Source organism: Chaetura pelagica, unplaced genomic scaffold, assembly GCF_000747805.2.
Source record: "Chaetura pelagica isolate M959 unplaced genomic scaffold, ChaPel_1.0 scaffold221, whole genome shotgun sequence".
In the NCBI taxonomy this organism is placed as follows: Eukaryota; Metazoa; Chordata; class Aves; order Apodiformes; family Apodidae; genus Chaetura; species Chaetura pelagica.
In genome coordinates, this window is record NW_009952533.1 from 8,101,954 (window position 1) to 8,126,747 (window position 24,794).

A 24,794-nucleotide genomic window follows, 5' to 3' on the forward strand; every position below is an offset into this window, starting at 1 on the left:
GAATATATTTCGTAAAGGTCAGTATTCCACATTTTATCTGGCTCTTCCAGAATTTTAGTGTTAACTGATGTAACCTCGTGATGAATGATGTGATATGAATGATACGAATGGGCTGAATGATGAGTGGCATTTCTAGCCTTTAAAAACAAGTGTGTAGCCCTTCACAAAGCTCAGTGCTTGAAATGCTTAAAATATGTAGAAAGGAGAAAAAGAGAACATTAAAGGAAGTCGTCAAGACAGCAAGGCACAGATCTTCAGTAGGAGATGTATGTTGCACTGTGGTATTCAGTCTCAGCTAAAAGTAACTGAAGACCTAGACATATTTATACTGTTACTCATCTTTAGAAAAGAGCAGCAGTGAAGAACTAATCATCTCACATAGCTGAGTTCCATAGTGCCAATAACAGCCTTACAGAGAAACCCAGGTAAGGTTAGTGAACAGTGGTCCAAACCCACAGAAGCTGAAAGTGTTTCATGAAGGTCAGTGGGACTTAATGTATACCCAGAGCTTTGAGATCAACCCTGACCTGGTGACCGTTGCCACCGACCTTAATTCCTCTCCTAATGATAGGTATGCATACTGCAGTTTTAAAGTAAAAATGAAGTTGTTCCTTATAGTCACCTATATGTTGGTATTCCAGATGAGTTAGTGTGTATTTCTTAGTTTTTCCTTTAGCAGGTGGGTGTATATTTGGGTTGTAGGAAATCTGGTGGAGCTACTTTTACTTAAGGAATTTGGTTTTTTCTTGGGTGTTTTTTTTTCTTCCTGTTCTTACTCTCTCAGATTTAAACTCGAGAAATGCAGCAAGAGGTAGAGATTGGGGGAAGCTGTTATTTGTTGCTACAGAGAGCAGTTGTTCTAGTCTTAACCACTCTTGGGGGAAGAGTGGCATATTTTTTCAGGGTCCTGAGGCAGGTGGGCCTTACAGTGGTTTTTTTAAAGTGAAATTTTAAACTGGTTAGAGTTGATGCTACTGTTAGAGGGGAATCTAAAGGAGAACTCTGAGTTGTGCTAGGTATGGGGTGGGAGGCTGAAATGAGGAAGGGGACACGGACAGGTCTTTTAGCAGAGGCAATATACAGAATGGATGTGATACAGGCACTCAGTATTATTCTGTTTGTCCTTCATTTTGTAGGCTAAGTGTAACATTACTGGTGGTTGTTAGTGTTTTAAAATGACAAAGTGACTCCCTGAAAGACCCTTGTTTGCTTTACTTCTCTCCTGTTGCTAAGTTTGTGAGTACTCCTACGCTAAAGTCTCAGAAAAAAGTAGCCTTTCTGAAAATACTTCCTGCTTAATAGCAGAGGTTTTTATTTTTCCCCTGAGATGGGAATGTCCAAAAAAACTGTTATCTTTTTTGAGGGGAAGGCAGGGATAAAACCCAGAATTTACCCACAATTTCTGTCTTTGCACCAGGAGGAGGGGCATGCCTGTTGTGGTATGAGGCAGCCTGTCGCCTGCATGGGTGAGCAGGGCCTGGGACCTGTGAAGCAGACATCTCCCAGATACCCCTGTCCATCAGAGAAGCAACCATAATGCTGAGGACCTTCTTAATGTAGATTGCCGAAAGCCAGGCCCCTGATACTGGAGAGCAGTTTGGTTCTGTAGCAGTTGTTTCAAACTGAAAGCCCCTGGAGATGGCACTGGGGAGCTGAGATCAGGGATTCACCTGTTCCTGCATTTGAATCCCATTGAATCAGCACTTTCCAAGGGAATGGTGTTCACTCAGGAAACCTTTCTCCACACCCAGAATTACATGTGTTGTTTGTTTACTTTAGAATAGGTTTTTTGTGAGGTCCCAGTATTTCAAAACCTACTCTCACACTAAATGCTTATGCCTGCCTATTTGAAAGGAAGACTTTGCTATTTCTTTAGAAGGAAAAAATATTTTTTCTTGCTATGGAAAAATACCACTCTAAGAGGATTAAGTTGCCACTGATCAGTACTAAGTTTGTTTGTGAACACAGTGCTCTCTAGTATATAGATAAAATCTGTGGGCCACAGCTTCAGGAGGTCTGTTTCTGTGTTCTCAGAAGCAGACAGTAAATAACAAAAGACTCGGGATGCCTGGTGCCAAGTGACAGGAACAGGGATGATAAATAGCCAATTTCTCTTCTTGTTTCTTTAGAAATTAGTTCTCAAGACTGTTATGATATTCCACGAACGTTTCCGAGTGACAGATCTAATTCATTGGAGGGCTTCCATAACCACTTTGTAAGTATGACTTGATCTGATGAGAGACAACAGTGGCAGTGTTTGAATGCTGTTTGTTCCCATGTAAAAAAGCAAGCTGTGTGGTGTTTGTGATTTTTTTCAGTTTCAGTAGAATATATAAATCTCTGTAGATTAGGTTAAAAAATCTCAAATGATTCATAGCTGATTGCATAACTTATTTTGTTAAAGGAAATATATGTTAATTCTAGAAAACCAGAAGCATGTTGGCAGTGGGAAGTGTTTCAAGTGAAGAACTAGATGAAAACTATGTCCCAATGAATCCCAACTCTCCTCCACGACAGCATTCCAGCAGCTTTACTGAACCCATCCAGGAAACAAACTATGTACCAATGACACCAGGCACATTTGATTTTCCGTTATTTGGAAAGCAAGTCCCTCCTCCTGCTCACATGGGTTTCAGGTCCAGTCCAAAGACCCCTCCCAGACGGTCAGTACCTGTTGCAGAATGTGAGCCACCGCCAGTGGATCGGAACCTCAAACCAGACAGAAAAGGTGAGGAAGATGTCCAGTAGAACTTTGTTTTTATTGTCTAAAAAAGTAACATAGCTTTCCCAACTAGACTGGTGGAAAATGACCTTATTTTTAGCAATTCTAACAAAATATTTTTTAACTTTTGGATAACCATAACGTAAGGGAATTCTAGGATTATTTTTAACCATATTGAAACATTACAGTAACCATAAAATACAAACACAGGTTCATTTTTATTACTGTCATTACTATTGAAAAAATTACACAAAGTTGCTAACACTCAGAAGGGTGAGTTTTAGTCCTTACACATAGAAAACAGCTAGCTGAATTGTGATGGAGAGAGAGCATATAAGGCTTTGGATAGAACACAAATCTGTAGCCTTAAGAGTGCTTGGTACAGGATCCGTAAGTGCTTGCATTGTATAAAGTAAACATAAAAAATAACTTTAATTAACTATTTTAGGTAGTTGCCATTGATGTAAACATTGTTAAAAGGAATTAATGGTTACAACAAGAAAGAGTTGTATATTGTGCTGCTTTTTAGTAGTACTCAAAGTATGCAATGGTCTTACAAATTCTTAAATGGAATACTTCTCAGGATTGTGTTCAAATGAAGGAAAAATTGGAGTGAAGAAATAATGTTTACGACTAAGTGAGTGAAGTTAAGTCCTCATTTCAGTCTGTAAAAGCAAGGAGAAAATCAGTTGATGTAGGAGCTGCTTAATACTTCAGTGTTATTGACCCCATGGGGCAGTCACAGGAGGATGTTTAACATTTGGGTTGTGAGGTTGCTGTGTGTATTCCTTGGGGTCCAAATGGGAGGAGGGAACTGCTAATTCAAGCCAGCTCTGAAGTTTGCTTTAAAACAGGAGCTGGATGCCATGCTTATGTTGAAATTTGTATAAACTGTAGTAGGTAGAAATTTCCTTGCCTTCATGGAGTGTGGTAGATTAAACGAAGTCATAAGCAAAAGGAAACCTAGCTTTATATGGAAATATTTTCAACTGCTGAGTATATGGAAGGTAACTGTTACGAGTCTGAGGAAGCTGCAGCAACGTTATTGATAAAATTGGAAAACCCCCAAATTTTAGACCCTTCAAAGCTGTCTTAAAAAAATAATCTCTTGAATCTGGTGCATACTGTGTTTACTTTCCCTTAAAATAAGGATTATTTGGTGACCGGTGTTCTTAAGAAACTAAGAAGATACTGTTGTGATGTGCCTGTAAGAGATACTTGTACAGAGACTCACTAATAAATAGCTTAGCCTTTCCAATTAATCTGTAGTGGTTTATTAGCCAGTTTATCAGAAATGCAAGTAAATGCTTCAGGAACTTATTTCCCTATTATGCAGTTTTACAGTGAAGATACTTAACTTTATTGTAGAACTGTTAACTAAAGAACGTTTGTTCAAATGTCTGCACTATTTTGTATTCAAGTAACTCTTCTTTTTAAAATTATGGGCTTGAAATGTCAGCACTTATGCTGAAAATGGCTGAGTTAATTTTGGGGAAAACTCAATGGCAAATATTCAGAGGATCCGAAATATTCACTAATCAAACCTTTAAATGAATATTTTTTCCACTAAGTGAAAACGGTTTGTAATTAAGTGAATTAGCTAATATCATTATGATAAGATTATCTCTGTGTGAAATGCGAAGTACCATGTCTCATTTGGATTGTCTTATCTTCAAAAAACAAGGAATGGCCTTTTTCAGGACCTCAGCTCTCTGTGTGTGTCTAATTGTTTTCTGTGTTACCAAGCAGTAGTTTTGTTTAGTTCATAAGAAATACTGGATGGTAACAGATTGATGAAAGCTGATACTGGAAAATATTATCAGAATAAACAGGGAACTGCCTTAAAATATTTTCCCTGACTGGCCAGTTTGTATATTAACTGATAAAATGTTGAACCTTCAAAAGCAGTACATTTCTATGTTGAAAATCTTCTTTTGCTGTTGACAGCCCAAAGCAGTCACACAGATGTGTGCTGGGGCAGCATCAGTGCTCTTGCATCTCTCTTCTTGCAACTGAACTACTGTTTTGCATTATAAAGTGGTGTGTAAGACACCTGCTGTCCTCAAATGCGTTGCAGATAGAGAGACCTAGTTAATGTTAGGGAAAAGATTTTTAGATGTACTAGCATACCTTGAATGAGTGCAGGGTGACTGGTTGTATTTTTTGCCTGTAGACTGGTAGAAGCTGTTACAGCTGCAAAATATGATTATTCAGTATGATTTAGAAGATAAAGTATTTTCAAAGTAAAACTGTCCCTAAAAGTAAGTATTATATAGTAAATGTTTAAGGGCTGAATAAACTTATTGAAGATCTTGAGCTACAACAAAAGGCAGTAATTCTGATTTACCACTGTGGGTTTTATCTTGGTAACACACACACACTGGCTCACTCAAATTTGTGTTTGCACTGCCTCCAAGTAACAGTTCCTTTTTGGTAGCCCTCCTTGTTACTGGGAAACAACAGCATCACCTGTCATGTGAGCATTAGCTCCAGCTGAGTGATGTTTTTGTGTGGACCATGGAAGTTTGTTATGTTCAGTGGTAAAAATGCATTTGACAAGGAAACAATGCAGTGAAATTAGCATGTAAAGAAAAAATGGACTGCTTTTTGTTGTCAGATGTATATGCTTAGCATCTCATTTATTTTTCTTTGGTTTAAAGGCTTACTGCTTACAGGCCAGATAGTTTGACAAGGGTAGAAAATGGAGAACTTGGTGATGACAGCGGCCATTCTTTTGCATAAAGCCTCCTCTCTCCTCTGCTGTTTCTATTTTGTAAACCAGAGATGAAACACATAGTCAGTTGCTTCTAGTTCTGCTGTCTTTGAAGAATATCGTGGCAGACACCAAGGATCTGGCATCAGCAGCAGTGACTTATGATGTGGGTGTATTCACAGTTCTGATACAAGCACCTAATATTGTGGATAATTTACTCTCCAAATATTTAAGAATAGGTACAGTTATATAGAGGTAGCAGCTGTGATAGAGGACTGAATTATGAAAAATCAGTAACACATAAACTAAATGTAGGTGATAAATAGGTCTAAAACTCACTAATGTATGAGCACAGCCTTCTGAGAAGAGCACTTGTGCACTCCTGCTGTGAGAGCCTGAGGCTCATCAGTCTTCACACCTGTAGGAGCAGCTTGGGCCAGGAGCCATGGTGAGCTGTGAGATACCCTGTGTCTTTTTCCACCAGTTCCTAGAAGAGGTTTGTCTTAGAAGATGGGCTTAAAAATTAACAAAATAAAATATATATAGCCTTGAGATGACACTACGTTTTCATGTAGTTTCATTGTTCTAGCTCACAGCCAGTTCTGCTAATGTGGGCAGCTTCCAGTACTTCCTGGAAGTCTTGAAAATAATTTCAAAACATGATGTTGGCTTCCTACCCCAATAACTTGAATCAAAATGCTTTACTATTTCTTTAGAGAAGAATACCAAAAGGTAGGTGGTATATACCTTGGGACAAAATGGAAAGCATTTGGCCAGGTTCTTTTCTGCATTCACCTGTAATTGAATGACAGCAATATTTAGTTTGGGGTTTTTTGTTTGTTTTTTTTTCCAAGGTGCTGCTTATTTTATTATAAAGAACCACTGTCTATATTGATTTTGTATTTTTGCTTTTTGGCTGCTTTAGCTTGCATGTAGTCATGATGCTAAACTGGAAGCATTGTTGCTAGCAAAAGGCTTCAAGCAGAAGGAATATTGCATCCATCCATGTAGTTGGGTTGTATTCCCTCTATTGTTGAAAGACTGTCACTGGTTCTGCCAGAGTGATTATGTGACGTTTGTTTCGATAGTCCCGTATTCCTTCCTCAAAATACCATTTACCCAAGAAGAAGCAGTAGAATTAAAAGTGCCAGAATGGAGTGAAGTGAAGATACCATAGACAGCTAAGGCAACAAAGAACAGCCCGGTTCTCTTCTGTTCCACCTTGTACTCTTCCTGGGGCCCTTCAGAATATCTGAAAAGGGTTCTGACACAAGGTAGTGGATCCTGTGATCTCTATCCTGCTGACAGCTTACAGGACTGTAGTGAACCTTTTGCTGCTTCACAGGGAACTGCTTCATGCAGCAAGGCAGGTCCCGGGTGACTGTGCTGGCAGTGCAGAAGAAGGTTTTTAAGGCCTGACAGAGGTCTGTGAGTCTAGACAGTCTTTATCTTTGGTACAAAGATGACGTAAGTCTGAGATCAAGGAAAGTGCATAGTCTATGATAAAAGGGTAGGGTGTGAATTGGTTTTTGTAGGTCAGGAGGCAGCATTTGAGTGATGCAGCATTTGAGATGGGAGGTGTCTGTGAGCCTCTGAGAATGATAATGACACCCTTCTGCCCCATGATTTATTTCCAGGGATAGCGGGATGAGGTTTGTTATCTTAAAGCAAAACATATTTTTTCAATGTCTGCATCAAATAGTTAAGTCAATGGTGGAACTGGTGATGGCAGTGTTTAGTTCTTCAGAGTCTTGATAGGATGCCCTACTTACTGTAAATTGATAAATTCTCTTTTCTGAGCATGTCTTAAAGTGAGGGGGGGTTTTAAGTTTCTGAAAAGAAATATATGAACCAGAATATATAACTGAATTAACAATTCATTAACGTGATGGAATGAAAATCAAAAGTTAAATCTCATTTATTTGAATGTGTTGTAACATTTTTGTAATGTTTTTAATCCTAGCATTTATAAAACACTCAAGAGAGTTCAGTTTAACACATCCTAGATCAGGTTCATGGGAAGCTGTGATAGGAATCATGCACTCAGGATCACTAAGATGTTTGCTAACAGAGGTAGTAAAGAACTTGGGATTCCCAGCCTTACAACATGGTACTGGTCTTGGCTTAATTTGTGTTGAATAGCAATTGTATTTGTCCAAATATTGTTAGAGATTAATTGCTCTCAAGAGTATTTTGAACAAGATTTTCAATCCTAGTTTTGGGTTGGACTGCACAGATAATTTTGCTGATGGCTAAAATAACCAATAGCTAGTGTAGTGCATTTTCACCATTATTCTTTTTACAAAAAGCTTCTTTTAACAAAAACATGTCAGCATTTAGTCTGATATGCTTCTGTAACTTGAGTCCATGTGGTTACCTTTAAAAGGGGGTGCTACTTGGCTCTGGTAATTTTCAACCTAACAAGTGACAAACTAGGATTTAGACACAGTGAGTGATTACCACATTTCTTTTCATGCCAGCAAAATACCCAGCTGCACCTCAAGAACAAACAAGCAAGCAAAATGAACAGAGGGAGAGAAAAAAAGATTTAATGAAGTTTGGACTTGCAATTGGTTTTAAAATGTTAAAAAAAAAATAATCTGTTTGTTTTCCTTATAGATTTTTCTTATTTAGGATGTCACAAGGCATAATTTGTGTGGTTAAACCACAAGTATGTGGATTGCTTATAAAAATGTTGCTGTATCTTTGCCATGACTACTCATAAGCATCTCCCAGTTTAACTTAATAGAAAATGCCAATTTTCTTTATTTAAGAGCATAGACCCACTTTGATGAGGTAATTCTGCACAGAGTTTTCACATGGCAGGAAGCATCTGCCACATTCTGGCCCCCATGGGACCCACTGTGATGTTTCTGGATGACCAGCATAATTGCCCATTGTTGTAGAATAGTATGATGCTGTAAAAATCCCAAGCAAAGTAGGTAGTTTTTAAGGAAATTAAGAACCCTCATTAATCATGAAGTTGGTTATAAATAGCCTAGGGAACTGTTTCCTTGTGAAATATTTACGTGCTTGAGTGTCTGAGTTGGACATGAACATACTGCACGTGCTGATATAGCAGGAGCACCTTGCCATCCTGAAAGAAAACTTAAGTGAAACAATTAAGGCATTTGTGACAACAGGAGCTGACATTTCTTTTAAAATAATAATAATTGGAAGTAGGCAACACTGCAGTGTTCTAGGCTATCACAATTGTCTTGCATATTCTTAAATAAAGGATCACTCATTTTCTCAAGGCTTTACGACAAGCAGACATTGAAAGTTTGTGAATGGTGATTTTAATCAGCAGCAAGAACTGAACTGAAGATTTGTTGAGAAAGACTGTAATTTTCATTTATGACTTTTCTCAGCAGAAGTAATGTTCATTTTGCTTTTAAGAAATCCCTGTGTTTAATCCTTCCATTTACTCTTGGAAGATAAAACTCCTGTTTCTTCCATTTAGGAACTAAAAATAAGATGTTAGGGGATGTTTTGGTGCTTCTTCAGACTTCGTAAATCAGGTTGAATACAGATTCATGGTTTATTCATTTTTTTTATTATTTTTTTTTCCCCTGAAGCTCCAAAGACAACCATTTAGGTGAAAATTATGCTTTCTCCATGGCTATACTAACTTATTTCTACAAGGCTAGTTTTTACTTAATACCTTTAAATGAAATTCATATAGCTCCTTGCTACCATGCTCCAGTCCCTAACTTGCAGCTGTTAGTTGTCTTACAAAACTTTGAAACAACAAATTATTTCAAGTTAAGATTTTGTTTGGATGGCTGCATCACAGCTGCAGAGGAAGCTATGGTTTACTGGACATAATGTTTTTTTTTAAAAATGAAACATGAGTTTTCTGCAGACAAACTACAAGACTTGCTTAGATATTTGGAGTAGACATGGCAGTGTTGAATGCCAAAGATGCTAGGGAGAGCAGGAACACTGTAATAGTGCCCTGTTTTTTCTTCTCTCCATAAGTTTTTTCTCCCCTGTGAGCTCAATGCCTTTCTAAGGAAATGTAGTTTTGATACATATTGTCATGCTATTCCATTGGCTTTTTATAGAATTAATATTAGACTTGTTTTTCCAGTGAATGAGTTAAACTCAGGTTTGTGTTTTGCTTAAAAAAAGAAAAAAAAAAAAGGGGGGCAGGGGGACAGTGTGGCAGGCATCTCCAGTTGTATTCCTTGGACTTCATGAATCTTAGTGCAGCTTTACTTTTTACCCTCCAGGATATTGTAGTTTGGTCTTACAGCATTATCTTAGTTCATCATGTTTTGGAGGCTTTTTAAATGCAGATATGTAAAGTTACTTGCAAATTAGAGCAGTCAAATAGTATTTGGATGATTAATAGTTTTGGTATTCTCTGAATAATTTTTATGGCATCTGGCAAAAAATTTTTGAATACCAGTGAACTTTAGCTGTCAGATGTTGTTGCACTTCTTTATAATCAGATATTTTTTCCAATTCATTCTTAATTTCTGGAGCAAAGTAAGAGCGCTCTGAGAGAAGTGATTTGGAGAAGATAAAGATGACTAAAGAAACTGTAAATCCTCTGCTTTTTTATATTTTGAAATATTGACAGAATAAATTTGTTTCAGGTTGTTTTGACTGTCTTAAAGAGACTGTATGTACCACCATTTGAAGGGTATCCCTCACCGTAACTAAGCACATTATTGATGCTCTTACTTATTGCTGGATACTAGTATGGAAATGGATATGAATGTTGTATAACTAAATACATGTTTCTAATTAGAAGTACCTTGGCAGGAAATAGTCTTACTAAAAACAGAGATGAAAAAGCAAAGTCAGGATTTTTGTAGAGCTCTGTGCTGGAAACCATGGACTTGGGGATCAGAGTTCACTGGGGTGAGGAAGAGAAAGGGGAGGAGGTTATTCTGCAGAATTAAAAAACAAGTAATAAACCCTATAATAAACTAAGACTGAGCTTCAGTCTTCTTTTTCAAGGAAAAATCTACAGTGCTTCTGAGTACTGGAATTTTTGGGCCACTGAAGATTTGAATTTCTTCTGATTACAGAGGAAAGGGGAAAGGTTTGTATTAGTTAATGGAAATGATAAGCTGTTGTTAGTTATGTCTCTATAAAAGTACTTTTCTGAATGCAGGACACTTACGTGGCTGGTTCTGCCTTTTGCGCTCCGCTTCGTATTCCAAGTAAAGCACTCCTGTAGCATTCATACATCTGATCTCCTTGTCTCATGAGGATTAGTCCTGTTTTCCAGGAAACAGCATTAACATTAAATTTTATGTTACATTAGTAGATTTACCTTAAAATGTTAAGCCCTAAACAGCTGTTGTTTAAATAGTGTGTTGTCCTCTTCGTGAGGATATTTGCAATTTCCTGATGTAAAATCCTTTGCTAGTGAGCCATGGAGCAAGCAGCTAGTCAGAAAATAAGCCTCCTTAACAGGAATCTTGTTCAGTAGTACTGCTTCAAGGCAATAGCCTGAAAACAAATTAGGCTCTTCAGTGAGTGGCTTACGTCTTCACGACTGAAAATGTTAGAAGCCACCTACTCTTGAAGCAGGAATTTGTTGCAGCGGGACCACTTGTTTTCCCCCCAACATTGTGTTCCAAGTGTTTCTATGGAAAAGAAAAAGAGAATACATTAGCTGGTGGAAAAACCAAAAAGGTTTTTCAGTTTAAATCGTTACTTGAAATATAATCAAACATGTGAAATGTACTCTTCTCCTGATCACTTCCCAGACAAAGGCAGCATTGACACACACCGAAATGCCAGGAGCAGAATTCATGCCATCTGAGTGCACTCTAATGCTAGATCCATAATTGCTTTTTCTGCCTGGCAGTTTTTACAAGCAGCTATTTGTTAGAAAAATAGACTTCATTAGGGATTTTTCAGCTCAGAGTGCCCTCACACAGTATTTGTCTGATAGAACGTGCAGAAACTGAGTTCCTCTATCCTGGCTGTAGCATTTTGTATTTCACAGGTGGTGACTTGACTGAACAGTGGAAACATCTATTTTTCACTTCTTGTTCGGTTGGGTTCACTTGCCATAATTTATTTGGGTTTCTTTTCCTGTGTTGGTTTGCATCCAGTGGTGTTGCAACACATTTAATTTCCTTTTCAGTTACGATAAATATATATATGAACACTTATTTTTTTTAACCCAGATTTGTCTTTCCGAGAATAGATGCGTAAGCCAAAAGTGCTGTGTTATGTGGGTGCCTAAACATCAGATGAGGTAAATCAGAGCCTGTGGGCCTGTACCATGGGAAATGTGTTCCTCAGTATTACTGACACTGGAATGGTGTATGGAGCCAGACTTTCCACAGAGACCTGCTGTCCTTCACTCAGTTAATTTGAAGAACAGACTTAGGACACTTACCTTTAGTGATTATTTCTGAATAGAATAGATGTTGGAGACCAGTCTCCTATATAGGTGTGAAACACTTTCTCTCCTGTATTTTGTTCAGCTTGTTGCTTCTCAAAGGTACTAGGACATGCTGTTGGAGAAAATTAGTTAGGCTACTTGGGAGCAGCACTAGGTATTTCAGTTGCAGTACTTATGATATAAATTTCTAAAAAATACATATTTCCATCCACAGATCTGGCTTAAAATAGTGCAGAACTGTCCATTTTTAGGTAAAGAATGACACCTCTAGAATTTCTGATGGATTTAGGACAAATACATCTTTTGATGGAACATAGGGTATTATTAAGGGTCTTCTGTGCCATAGCTCATAGAATCATAGAACAGTAGGGGTTGGAAGGGACCCCTGGAGATCAAGAGTCCAACCCCCCTGCCAGAGCAGGACCACGTAGAGCAGGTCACACAGAAAAGCATCCAGATGCTCTTGAAAGTCTACAGAGAAGGAGACTCCAAAACCTCTCTGGGCAGCCTGTTCCAGTGCTATATCACCCTTACAGTAAAGAAGTTTTTCCTCATATTATGGTGGAATTTCCTGTGCTCCAGTTTTTGTCCATTGCCCTTTGTCCTATCACATGGCATCACTGGGAAGAGATTGGCCCACTCTTTTTGACACCCACCCTTCAGATATTTGTGAACATTAATAAGATCCCCTCTCAGTGTTCTCTTTTCCAGACTAAATAGCCCCAGGTCTCTCAGTCTTTCTTCAAAAGACAGATGTTCCAGTCCCTTAATCATCCTCATACATCCTCATGTTACTTTTATCTTCTTAAATGGGAAAAGATAGGGTGGAGGAATTCTGTACTACAGACAGGAATAAGTAACATCAGTCTTGCAATTCTGATCCCCCCTTCTTTTCCTTTGCCCTGTATCAGGTCTTTTCTGTTGCACAGTATAAGCTCCTCAACAGAGATTATACATTTTCAGGTTTGTTTTGTAGGGAGGAAAACAAAATGCACCCTGTACAAACATTTTAATTCTCTGTGACATATTAAACTGAGGAACTGTATTATCCTGGCTGGTTGGTAGCAGCAAGCTGTTTTGCCACAAAATTGGTTTTGGCTGAGCAGTCAGCACCAAGAGATGAAATCTAAGTGAGTTTATTTTATCCTGAAACATTTTGTGGGCTCTTGTCTGATGCAAAGGAGAAATACTATGGGGACCTATACCTATTTTTATCACTCTTCTGAAAGTCTCAGAATGGTTTGTAAGTGATAAATTTAGTATGATGCAGGCAGTTACATAATATCCACATTTTACAAATGGGGACGATCATAGTTCAGGAAGGTTAGCTGCACGAGACCACGTAGCATCATTAACAGAAGCAGAAATAATGAGTCATAGCCCCGAGTTCCTTGCACTTATCTTCTGTGTTACGGGTTCCAGGCACTTCAGCCTATGTTTGGCTACAAGAACAGAGAGGTTATAAAGTACACACTGGTTAAATAATTTCATTAACCCTATTAAGTCTGCTAGATTTCTCACCATACTTAGGATGTGTGCTGGTATGTCAGTGCATTGATTGGCATTGTAAATTGAATCATGTTGGGCCAGATTTCTTTTAAATCGGATTATAAAACTGTGGGACACAAAAGTAATATGATTAGATAATTATGTTCAGCATCAAATAGTTCTTAATAAGAGGTGTTTGAATTTCAACTTCTAGGTTTGTTCGGTCAATTTTAAGATCTTGGTCTTTTTATATAAGCAAGCTTTTATCATAAAGTTGTAGGCAAGGGACTTAAGAATATCAAATTGGCTCAGAATGAGCTATGCTAACGTGTTGGGTCATGCTTTTGACTTACGTCCAGTCCACAGCGTGCTTTACACAAATGCTTTGTGTACCTCTTCACAATCTGGGGCTTTGGTCAGCATTGCCCAACTGCTTGGCCTTTTCATTGGCCCTTCTAGCCATTTAAGGGAACATCTGGTTTGAAATTGGAAAATAACTTTCTGTGTGAAAAACATTTCATGTCCTTCTCTTTTTAAGGAAGTTTCTATGCAGCACTAGTAGTAAATAAATAAATTTTGTCTTACTTGCGTGGTCTCTCAGAAGCACAATGTGTAAGTTAAGATACACTACAAAACCTTTGTTTACTTTTCTTGTTGTTACTTGATTATTCCTGGTACTTCAGTGAGAACAGTAATATAGCACTTCATATGCAAAACCCTTGGGGAAGAGATTTGCAAACTTCTGGTATTTGTTGCCAAGTTAGTATTTTACAAAGCATTCTCACTTATTGCTGCTAGTACCAGCCCACATCTGAGTCTGTACCAGTCCTTTTCCATTTTGTGCTATAGGGCAAACTTCTAACATAATCAGACTAAAACTTGTTATTTGGTTTATTGTATGGATTTACCTTTCATATGGCTTCTTCGTGTACCACTTGAAGGCACTCACCTTTTCTAATATTAACACTTTGTCAGCTAGACTTCCATGAAAGGTTCATACTATTTTAGAAAATGTGACTTGAAACACTCACAGTTTGGTCAGGTTGACTAAGAACATCGTTGTTGGGAGAGTGGTTAAATGACTGCCTGTAAAGAGTTTATTGTATCTAGTGTTCTTAGTTTGTACTCTTCACCTTGTTACCAGATTAATTTTAAGTGTTATGTTGTGTGTTAGCATAACACAGGGGAATGTTATGCTAAGAGCATGATGGGGTATGGTAGCAGAACATAGAGGGGAATGATTAGTACATCTACTGCACTTTTATATAGGTTTATTCAAGAATCTATTTTGATGACAGGGTCATTTATGGTGGAGGTTGGGTTTGGCCATGGTGGTGGGGACAGTATTCAGACTGGGAGCTTGGAAAGAAAGACCCCCTGTGTCTTCAAGGTTGGAGGTGTTTTTGGTACAGTCAGATACAGACCTCTGGGAAAAAGATTAACAAATACAGGGTGGAAAAAGAATCTTGTGGCTTCTCAACTGGGACATGCACAGCAGATAGGAGACCTCCCAAGAGTATCACTGTTTCCCAAGTAATATTCTAACTAAAGAGGATTTAATTTCTTGGGGGGTACCTCAACTTGCATCTGGAACATGACTATTCCCCTTTCATGCTAGATATTCCTCCAACAGGGGATTTTTTATGTAATGCAGCTTGAAGCTAGTTAATAGTAATCATCAGTCACCATATTTGTTGATGCACTTTTTAGTCTTTTTGTACACCTTTTATGCTTGCCTCCAACAAATTACTTGCATGCAGTGGTATTTTTTGTTTGTTTCTGGTTTGGTGCTTAAGCCCTTAGTGTGAGGCCTAGCTAGACTGTAAAACTCTCCTTCAGCAGCTTGCTTATGCTTGTGGCTTTAACTTTCCTGCAGGGGGTTGTGCTTTTTATTTACAAAATTCCATTTTCCAGTTACAAACAGAATATTATTAAGAGAGTCTTCTTTTTACCAATTAGGTCAAAGTCCTAAAATTTTAAGACCTAAACCGCATGGTTTAGAGCGAACTGATTCACAAACCGTAGGTGACTTTACTACAAGAAGAAAGGGTATGTACTTTAGCACTGTATGTATATGGAGCTTTATAAAACTAAGTGAAAGAAAAGTTAAGAAAAATCTTATTATAGAATAACTTTAACTCTTGTATAGTCTTTTTATTTCTGTTATAATCTAAGATCATGAATGTGTTTTTCTTGCCAAGCAAAAAGTTTCCTCTGAAAAGAACTAGCCTTTCTGGCTTGAACAGCATCTATCAACATTTCCTTGACAATAACATGGTGTTCTGATCTCTTAAGTTGTAGCTGTTCATATTTTGGATTTGGTTTTGACAGTTTAGAAGCAAGTGTACATATGACTTACCTGTAAGTTGCTTGAAATAAATTTCGTTAGTCAGTAACCTGAAATCATAGTTTACTTGGGTTTCCTGCAGTTGGCTAAACACTGAAATAAAGCAAGATATGATTCTCTGACCATTTACCAGCACAGAGATTTATTTATGCATCTTAATGAACATTGCAATTAGTCTGATGGGACTTGTTGAAGGTGCTGAGTTGGTGCTTTATATAGTCAAAAGAAGCAGAGGAGGTTAAAAATTATACAGAAGTGTCACTGATCATTACCTTTGATTGTTTAAGTCCATTGCAATTGGATGGAATAGTCCTGTTTCTGCTGGAGCAGAACATTACTTGCCATTTATATCTGCTAGGTAGTCTCTTGACCCAAGCTGATAATTTTTGTCCCTCATGCTCTAGTATTGTCTCACCTATGACAAGTTTGGCTCTGCCACTGTTATCTCATATGATACCTTGTATCTTGAGATAGATGACTTGTAATTCCTCTCCTGAGTCTGTGGTGACAGCATTTTTATGAGCAACTGAGTTAAAGTGGCAGAGTTACTGGAGCAGGCTTGATATGCTTTGAGTGTGTAAATTATGCCTTCTTAACAGAGAAAAGGAGAAAACTGTTTGGGATACGAGAGACTGATACTTCTCCAGAAACTCTGAATCAGGAGTCCTTGTGTTAAATATATGATAGCTGACTTTTCAATAAACTCAATCTGAGGAGTGACTATAATGAAGGTATAATGGCTACAGTTCTGCATTGTCCCTGTGAGACAGGCACGCTGATAAAGCAACTGATTTTTGTCAGTTCCTCATGTGGTCACTTAAGACAGCTCTTACTCCACATGAATTCTTGCTTACATACCTGATATTTGATCTTGGTAAATCTGCTAGCAGGCAGCAAACTGACTGGAAGGACTGTGAGGAGAGGAAGGGGTGTTACAATGACATTGCATTTATTTTCTAAAAACAGTTTTAGGAAGGATAAAGGTGAGATTCAAGCTGTTTCAGCAGTTTGACTGTGTGATTTTACTTTTTTTTCCACAAGTCCTTTTTTATCCTTTTTTTTCCCTAACATTTGAGAGGGGTGAAACATAAGCTGGAGAGGAGGGATAATGCGTTTCTCACTGATACTCTATTTGTGATTCTGTTCTGAAAATGGAATTTAAACATGGCAGCACTTCTGGAACAATGTTAGTTGTCATTAATGGCACAAACACTCTGATACTTTGCTCATCTGTTGATAAGCACTAAAGCAAGCCAAGCACCTCTTGGAACTGAAGCTGGATGTTAGCTCGTGTCTCACTTTTGCAAACGTAGTCGTAGCTGCAGATTCTACCCACGCTTTGAGCGGAGAAACCTCATCAGTAGGGGCACATGTATGCAGCAAGGGCAGAGCTTGCATAATAACTGTTGTCCGTAAACTAAGAAAAGGACCCAGAGTTGGCTCCGCTGAAACAGTCCATCAAGCCCTGTGCTGGGCTTGTCAGTTCAACAAGTCGTTGTGACAGAGTAAAGACAACATGATGCTGCCATTTTCAGAGTTTCTTTTCAGAACAGAATTACTACATAGAAATGTATCTTGCAAAATTCTTAAATTATGGGGTTTTTTCCTAATTGTTGTTGCATTTCAGTTCCTGTAAAGATTAAAAATGTAGATTAAGGTATCTTGGCTCTTTTAGAACTGAACACTGTCTTTTCCTAGTTAGTATTTGCTATTTTTAAAATACGGGTTTTTTGTTGTTTTGTAGGCTTTGAAAAACTATTAAATTTAAGTTTGCTTAAGAATGTTCTGTGCTTTAAGATTGTCTCTTTCTTATCTAGCAAAACCAGCTCCACTAGAAATAAAACCTCTGCCTGAATGGGAAGAATTACAAGCCCCAGTTCGATCTCCTATCACCAGAAGCTTTGCACGAGAGTAAGTTTCTTAGCTTTTCCTCATTTAGATTATTTTTGTTGACTACAGTGTTAATAAATGTGTGTATATCTGTGTTATGTTTTAGCCTGTGCAATAGAATTGAGGTTTCCTGTTGAAGAGTGTGTGTGTGTATGTATATATGCTCGTGCACATTGAAACAGTGTGTCTGTATGAATTTTTATTTTGTAATATTAAATATAAGGGACTGTTTATAACCAAAATATGTGGCACTCTAGTAAACTTGAATGAAAATTTCAGCTCTAATACGTGTATTTTTGTTGTTTACCAGGAGGTTTTAAGATATTCGAGATGTAATGTTTGTAAAATAATTCCTGGTAATTAGCCCCTCCAGGTTTCCTATGTCTCCCAGACCGGATTCAGTTCATAGCACAACTTCCAGCAGTGACTCGCACGACAGTGAAGAGAATTATGTATCCATGAATCCAAATCAGTCCACTGAAGACCCAGTATGTAAAATCTACGTCTTAACTACTCTCTTCCTGTGCAGTCCTTACTTTTAAATTATGCATACACAGATCTTTCCACTCCACATAACTCCCTTTATGCTTCTACATCAAAATAATAATAAAAAATTCTCTGTAGAAAAACTGTAATTTTGGTTAGATTTCACTGAAGAAATTAAAAGCATAATAATATATAAAGAGAGTTGTTAGTATGCGTATCAATTGTACAAAACAGCGCAATACATGCCTTTTTTTTTTCCTCTTCCCTAGAAACTGCCTCCTCTTTGTAGTTGCTTGTCCTGGGCTATGCACCAGTTCAGTATTATGACATCAAGGGAAATAAACCATCTTAGGACCTCTGAGACATGCCTTATAACCTTTGTTGAAAGGACATCTACCAAGAAATGTGGAAGGAACAGGAGGGAAAAAAGGATTTATATTTGTTGCTTACATTCTATAAAAACTGAGCTTTATGTACTCTTATTAGGCTTCTTTAAAAAAAGAGGATAGAGAGGGTCTTTCTGTATTGAATATATGTATTTCTCTCCCCTTTGAGGGGATAATAGAGTTTTAGATGTTCAGCTTGCAATGCAGTAAGTGCACAGCTAGTTAGGATAAGCTAATTAAGCATGCCATGGTTTTTGTTTGGTTGGGGGCAAAGAAGAGAGGGAAAAAGAAGAACAAATAATAGTATTCTAATGTAAGAGAGTAGCAGTAGACCTAGGCCTAAACTGAAATGTGGTCCAGAATACCTTAAAGTACTGTAGGTAAACCTGTGTCTTTGTTCAGTTTAGTTCAATGTATTCACACCACATTTGTACAGTTTGGGGGATACAGCAGCATTTTTCATCTTTAAAGCATTATGAGAGACCTTCTTTGGGGAGGGCCTGTCTAGCGCCTCTCTTGTTCTGTTTGTTCGTCTGCTGCCTTAGATGGCATGTGCTGGCCCATTTCCCTGCACCCTGGACTCTCCTCCTCTTGCAGAGCTGCTTGCTTCCCCATCCTGCTGCTTTGGATACTCCTCCAGTCTCTCTCTGCTCCAGCTCACTATTGCTGCCTCTGGATACTGCTGCTCAGGTCTCCCTGAGCCAGCCCCTCCTGCCAATTTCCCTTCGGCAGCTCTGGCCTGGTGCAAGCTCAGGAGCCAGCAGAGCATCCTGGCCCACGCTTGGTACCATGTCTGACCTGCAGGCATCCTTTCCAGGCAAAGTGCACCTCAGCAGCAGGGAGCTGATGATGTAAAAAGTTAGCCCCCTCTCTTGCAAGAGACACTGGTAAGTAATCAGGAACATCCCATTTTGCAGATGCAGGAAATTTCCCATATTACACAAAGGTTTAGACTCGTCCATGCCCACAGTTCTCCCTGCAGCAAAATCGCCGTTCAAATTGGGAAATCAAATTTCTTTTGATTTTTACAGTGCCATTTCAGGGGTTTAACTTCAGTGCCAAGATGTTATAATTAATATCACAGCTCAGATGGCCTGTCATTAATATCTTCTGTTTGCTTGCAACGTTCATTCTTTAAGGTTGTTCAACAGGTTTCCTTTCATTTTCATTTATGTATATTTAAAGTTTCTCTTCTCTACCGCATGTGTTCTACCTGTCTAGTTTGTTTGAAATAACAGATTATTTTTTGTTTAAACAGCAATATCTTTTTATTTATGCTGGAAACATTGATACAAACCCTGATTTTTCTTATGTTAAATATGCAGAAATTTGTTGAGAGAATTTGGGCAACAAAAATTAACTTTGTCTCAGTCATTTGCATTTGTCCTTGCTACCACTTAAATGAGTTGGATGATACAGATATAATGGATAACTTAAATTTTAAAAAGCCCAGCTCATTAAGCTTTAACCCGTAAAATATTTTATTTCCTAGAGAACATTAATGTTTTCAGATATCTCAAGGCCTTTGTTTTAAAATGTGCCAATTATATAGATGTCTTGGAAATTTTTATTTGCATCTTAGAAAGGATTCCGTAGTTTTTCATCTTTTTCTGTCATCAGCTTCGAAGCCTCTTGTTTGGACATGTCATACTTCTGTTTTATTCAATAAAATCAGCAATATTCTGCTTTTTCTTTCAAGTTGCTGTCAGCCTTACCCTTCTGTCTTTCCTTCTGCCTTCCTCTTCATTTTTTGCTGACTGCTGCCCTCTGTCTTCCTTTTTTTTCTTTATCTTTTAGAGAAGAGTCCTTCTATTGTACTGTTCCTATAACACCTGTTAAGAGGGAGGGATCAGGCTGGGAGAGGACAGAGGAGGTGAGGTTGTAAAAGTCTGGGCTAATTTAAATTTAGGTATATACAATACAACTTCAGTTCAGGCAACCCTACACAAATTTTCCAAAGTTTTAATCTTTTTGTCTTATCAATTGAATAATACTTTTTGATTTTCAGCTTAATCATGGTGGCTTTTGAATGAAAAGTAAAAGTTTCTTTTGAAGTTTTGCCACTATTGTAAGGCTGAAATTCTTGTATGGTATTTAATAGCAATTTAAGGAAATAAGTAAGTTTGTAATTAAGTAATGCTAAATTTGAGAAGGTAACAGCTTCATTTAAAAAGAACAAACCACCCTCCATTCTTAATCACATTATATGAAAGTGACATTAGGTGGAAGGCACAGATTGGTTTGGTGGCAACCTTAAATCTGGGGGGTTGGTTTGGAGGATTTTTTCCTCTGTTGGCTTTTGACTCTGTCCCAGTTTTGATTTAGAATATATCCCATTGCTTTACAGTGTCAATACAATTTGCATGTTTTAACTGTTTGTAAGAGCTCTCAACCAGTTCTTTAACCTTTAATACTTCGGCAGTTTATAATAAGCGTTACATGATAATGTGAGCCATTAAAATGTGTGTTTGTGACTGAAGTTATTTACATTATAATTTCAGAATTTGTTTGGAAGCAACAGTATTGATGAAGGAAGCAGCCCTATGGTAAAACCTAAAGGAGATAAACAAGTAGAATATTTAGATCTGGACCTAGATTCAGGAAAATCTACTCCACCTCGTAAGGTAAGCAAATCTTCAACACTTGTATTTTGCCACCAGGAGTTTAAAATTTCTTCACGTGTAGTTGCTGGGAAAAAGGGAGCCTCCTACAAGATCATCCTAACTAGGTTTGTCAAATGGTCAACAGGGGAGTCTATCTTAGACCTTTGAGAGAAACCTGTGATTGTTCTATATCTGTTTGGGATATCTACTTTTTGTTGTTGGTTTATTAAAACTTATATTTTTCCCTCTCCTTTGCCTTTCCCAGAAAAAGAGCAGTGGTTCAGGCAGCAGCGTGGCAGATGAAAGAGTTGATTACGTTGTGGTGGATCAGCAGAAAACGCTAGCGCTGAAGAGCACACGAGAGGCATGGACTGATGGGAGACAGTCTACAGAATCTGAAACGCCTACAAAAAGCATGAAATGAAAATACTGCTTTTTCTGCAAAGAGCAGAAAGGAATGAATTTTGAAGAATTAACAGAACCACACTGGCAGTGTTGTTCGACTGCACCATGCCCGATTCACTGGTGTGTGAATAGGTTCATGACCGAATGGGATGGAAGCCAAAAGGACCCTTTGAATATATCAAAGGAATTTTAAGATCATAATTGGCTCTGTGGTCTCTTGAAAATTTGCAACCTGTAAATAACATGTAAAATAGTATCACTTTAGCTTTCAGAAAACCTTTTTTTCTGTAGTTAACACGTTTGTAGTATTACTATGTTTATGCACTTTTTCAGTTACAATGTTGGTTCAGGTATTCCTAGTTAGTGTACCTTAATGCCTAATTCATCTGGAGAATTTTTTTTCCTTACACTACTATTCCTTACAATTTTAGGTTAATTAAGCTACTTGTAGATACAGAGATTAATATTTGAACTCCGTTTTAACAACTTAAAATTGATTTTGCGGAAACACTTTCACAATTGATCTACTTGAATTGCCAAGTGATGAACGTTAGTTACATACTTGTTTATATTTAATACATGCAAGATTATTTGGAAGTCTACAGGTTACCTTCCTAACAAAAATTGCTGTGAGTTAATAATAATGAACTGTACTGGGTTTAGACCTACAATCCTGGCTTATATGTTAGTTGTTAGTGGTGGAACTTCTATTGTATTTTATTAATGACAGTGTTCTGTGTTCAATGAGTGAAGATTCTGCAGGGTGGGATCTTCCACTTTTAAAGACTGAATAATTAAATATCAAGTAAGCCTGCAAACCACTGATGGCATGCAGTAATATTGTGATCTCACACTTATTAACAAGAAATAACCTTTATATTATTTACAGAAGGTAGAGTATACAAATCAGGTACGTACCAAGCACTATTGTGCTAATACACTGATCAGGTCTAGACAATGAGCTTTAGTTTTGTACTATTTAGAAGTTCTAATGTCAGTTTTCAGTTCAAGATTAATGGGACAGTTTGACATTCACTGTTTTTAGTACTAGCAAAATACTGTGATTTTGAATTAGACATTAATTCAAATGAAAATACTATGTTTTGATACCATAGTGCCCTTCTTATGATCTCTATTTTATTTTAATCTCCTGCTTGGCCTTATATTTAAATCCCTATGCAACTGATATTTTATAACTCTGTTCTTAAAAATTAGATAATATACTTAAATGGTCCCCTTGTAAACCACTTGTTGCTCTTTCCTGGTACAGGATTTTAAGCTCTGTATACTGTGATCCTTTATTTTACTATGCCAGTTCCAAATAATAATCTCCCTTGGTTTAGAAACATCTTTTGTTATTTGGAAGAAGATATAGTTCTTTAAATACGTGAATGAGTTAGGTCTAGATAGAAAACTTACTAACACTTCTATTTTTTTTTTTTTACACAAACACCCTCAAGTAAGCTGTTGGTTTTATTTTCCCACCCAGTTTGTCCAGATCATGTAAAAGGTGAGCATCGAGCTGTGTTGTTTTCTGGCTTGTTGGCCGTAGTACTGTGCCTAATCTACCATTGGTTGTTTCTCTCCACTCACAGCCACAATCTACAGTATGTAAATTACCTTATTCTTAACAAAGGTTCTTTTTAAATGAGTAATACTTTGATGCTTTGAATGTTCATTTTAAAAATGAAACTAAACACAATGCATTTTGAGGTGAATTTTAAATAAATCAAGTTGTTCGATTTTCATGTGTAAACTCTGTCCTGTGAAACAGTGAACCAGTGTTAATGCGTCTATGGAGGTGCCTATACACCAACCACACTTTTTAAAAATTGTAGATTATCTATTAGTACCTCTCAAAAAAATGTACAACTAAAACAATTTTCAAAATTAATCTCTGATTTGAAACCCTATATCAAGCAGCTAAATAATCTCAACTCTCAGTCTTCTGGGAGCCCAAAGAATAATGTGAGCCAAGGGGACCTTGATGACTCAATCAAAAATAGTTTAAATCCATAAAGACTCTGGAGTTTTAGCTCAACTCTGCTTTGATGCTCTTTCTATCCAATAATAATCTCTTCTTTACTGATGCTACAGCTGAAGCACCCATAGGCATGGTGAGTATTGGGTAAGTAATGTAAGGGAAGTTTTGTTTTAGGACATTGGCTTTAAGCATTTTACCAGTGCATTGATAGCAATGCATCTCCACTGCTGAGATGCCTCTAACTTGTTAACAGATGTGGTTAGATAATCACTTTGCTGTTTATCCTACATAATTCGTTTGGTGCTTGCTACAGCAGAGAAGAATCCATACTGTGGTCTCCTGCACTAATGCATGCACCCAAGGAGTAGGATGATCTTGGAATATTTCAAACTCTTCTTTCTTTATTCTCTCAGTAGATCAGAGAATTTGAGGTTGCTCATCTTTTATCTGTCCCTAGCCCACCTGTCCTTGACATGTTTACCAACTACACAACTGTGTATTAGTTTTAAAACTCTTTGGATTTTTGTAATCAGGTAATGCTACTTGTATTTTGGTACCTTTCATATTTTTTCAGATGATGTAAGCATCTCTGATACATGCCTAAAAGCTGGTTTCCTAGGCTGGCCTCTCTTGTTGAACTAGTGCTTTTTGCTCTACATTTGCTGCTATCAGTCCTTGATTTACAGATTACACTTAATATTTCTTAATTTTAAATTTGGCAGCATTCTAAATGTTAATTAATATTATAATTGAGAATCCACCCTTAGTTTCTAGGCTTTTCCCCCTTCCTTTTGTTAAGGAAAACAGCAGATTTCAGCCTGTACAGACAGTGTAATGATTTCCGAAGTAATAGTCTAAAATTTCTCTTTAATTATATTTCTAAGCAGTTTTCTTCCTCTAATTCTAGTAATACATTTTCTCAACTTACATGTTGTCTAACGTGTATTCAGAATCAGAGACACAATACTAAGTCTGGACAACACATCTCGTCTGTACCCATAAAGCTGGAGTGGGGCTTCATGTTGCAGGTCTGTCTGAGCTCTTGGATAGTCGAAGGATGTGAATACTACATTCAAAATGTGAATCCTAAAACTGTAGATGGTAGAAAGCAAGCTCAACTGCTGTTAGCCTTCTGTAACTCAGTTCCTAGCTTTGTGAGGACACTAGTTAGAGGGTGGAAACTCCAGAGGATATTGGTGCAGAAGTAGTTTCTGAATGTTGTTTTTCAAACAGGCAAGTTCTTGCTTGTTGTGCTAAAACTGTATCTTGGTAATCTGAACAACATTATCTGGTAGGTACTAATGGGACTGTGACGTAATCACTGTTACCTCATGAAGTGCACATACAACCGCAGCTCTTCTGCTAAAAATTTGTAAAGCAACACTGAAAGATTA

General features: G+C 37.5%; 1 protein-coding gene across 1 annotated transcript in view; it reads left to right on the forward strand.

Moving 5' to 3' along the window:
- Positions 1–22,758, forward strand: part of GAB1 (GRB2-associated binding protein 1) — a 41,903-nt gene extending 19,145 nt beyond the window's left edge. Inside the window, 7 exon segments of the mRNA XM_010008929.1 lie at positions 2,058–2,215; positions 2,425–2,728; positions 15,259–15,348; positions 17,464–17,557; positions 17,901–18,024; positions 20,910–21,032; positions 21,277–22,758. Of these exon segments, the coding sequence (XP_010007231.1) occupies positions 2,058–2,215; positions 2,425–2,728; positions 15,259–15,348; positions 17,464–17,557; positions 17,901–18,024; positions 20,910–21,032; positions 21,277–21,435 (1,052 nt within the window). The 3' untranslated portion in view covers positions 21,436–22,758.
- Positions 22,759–24,794: the final 2,036 nt, after the last annotated feature.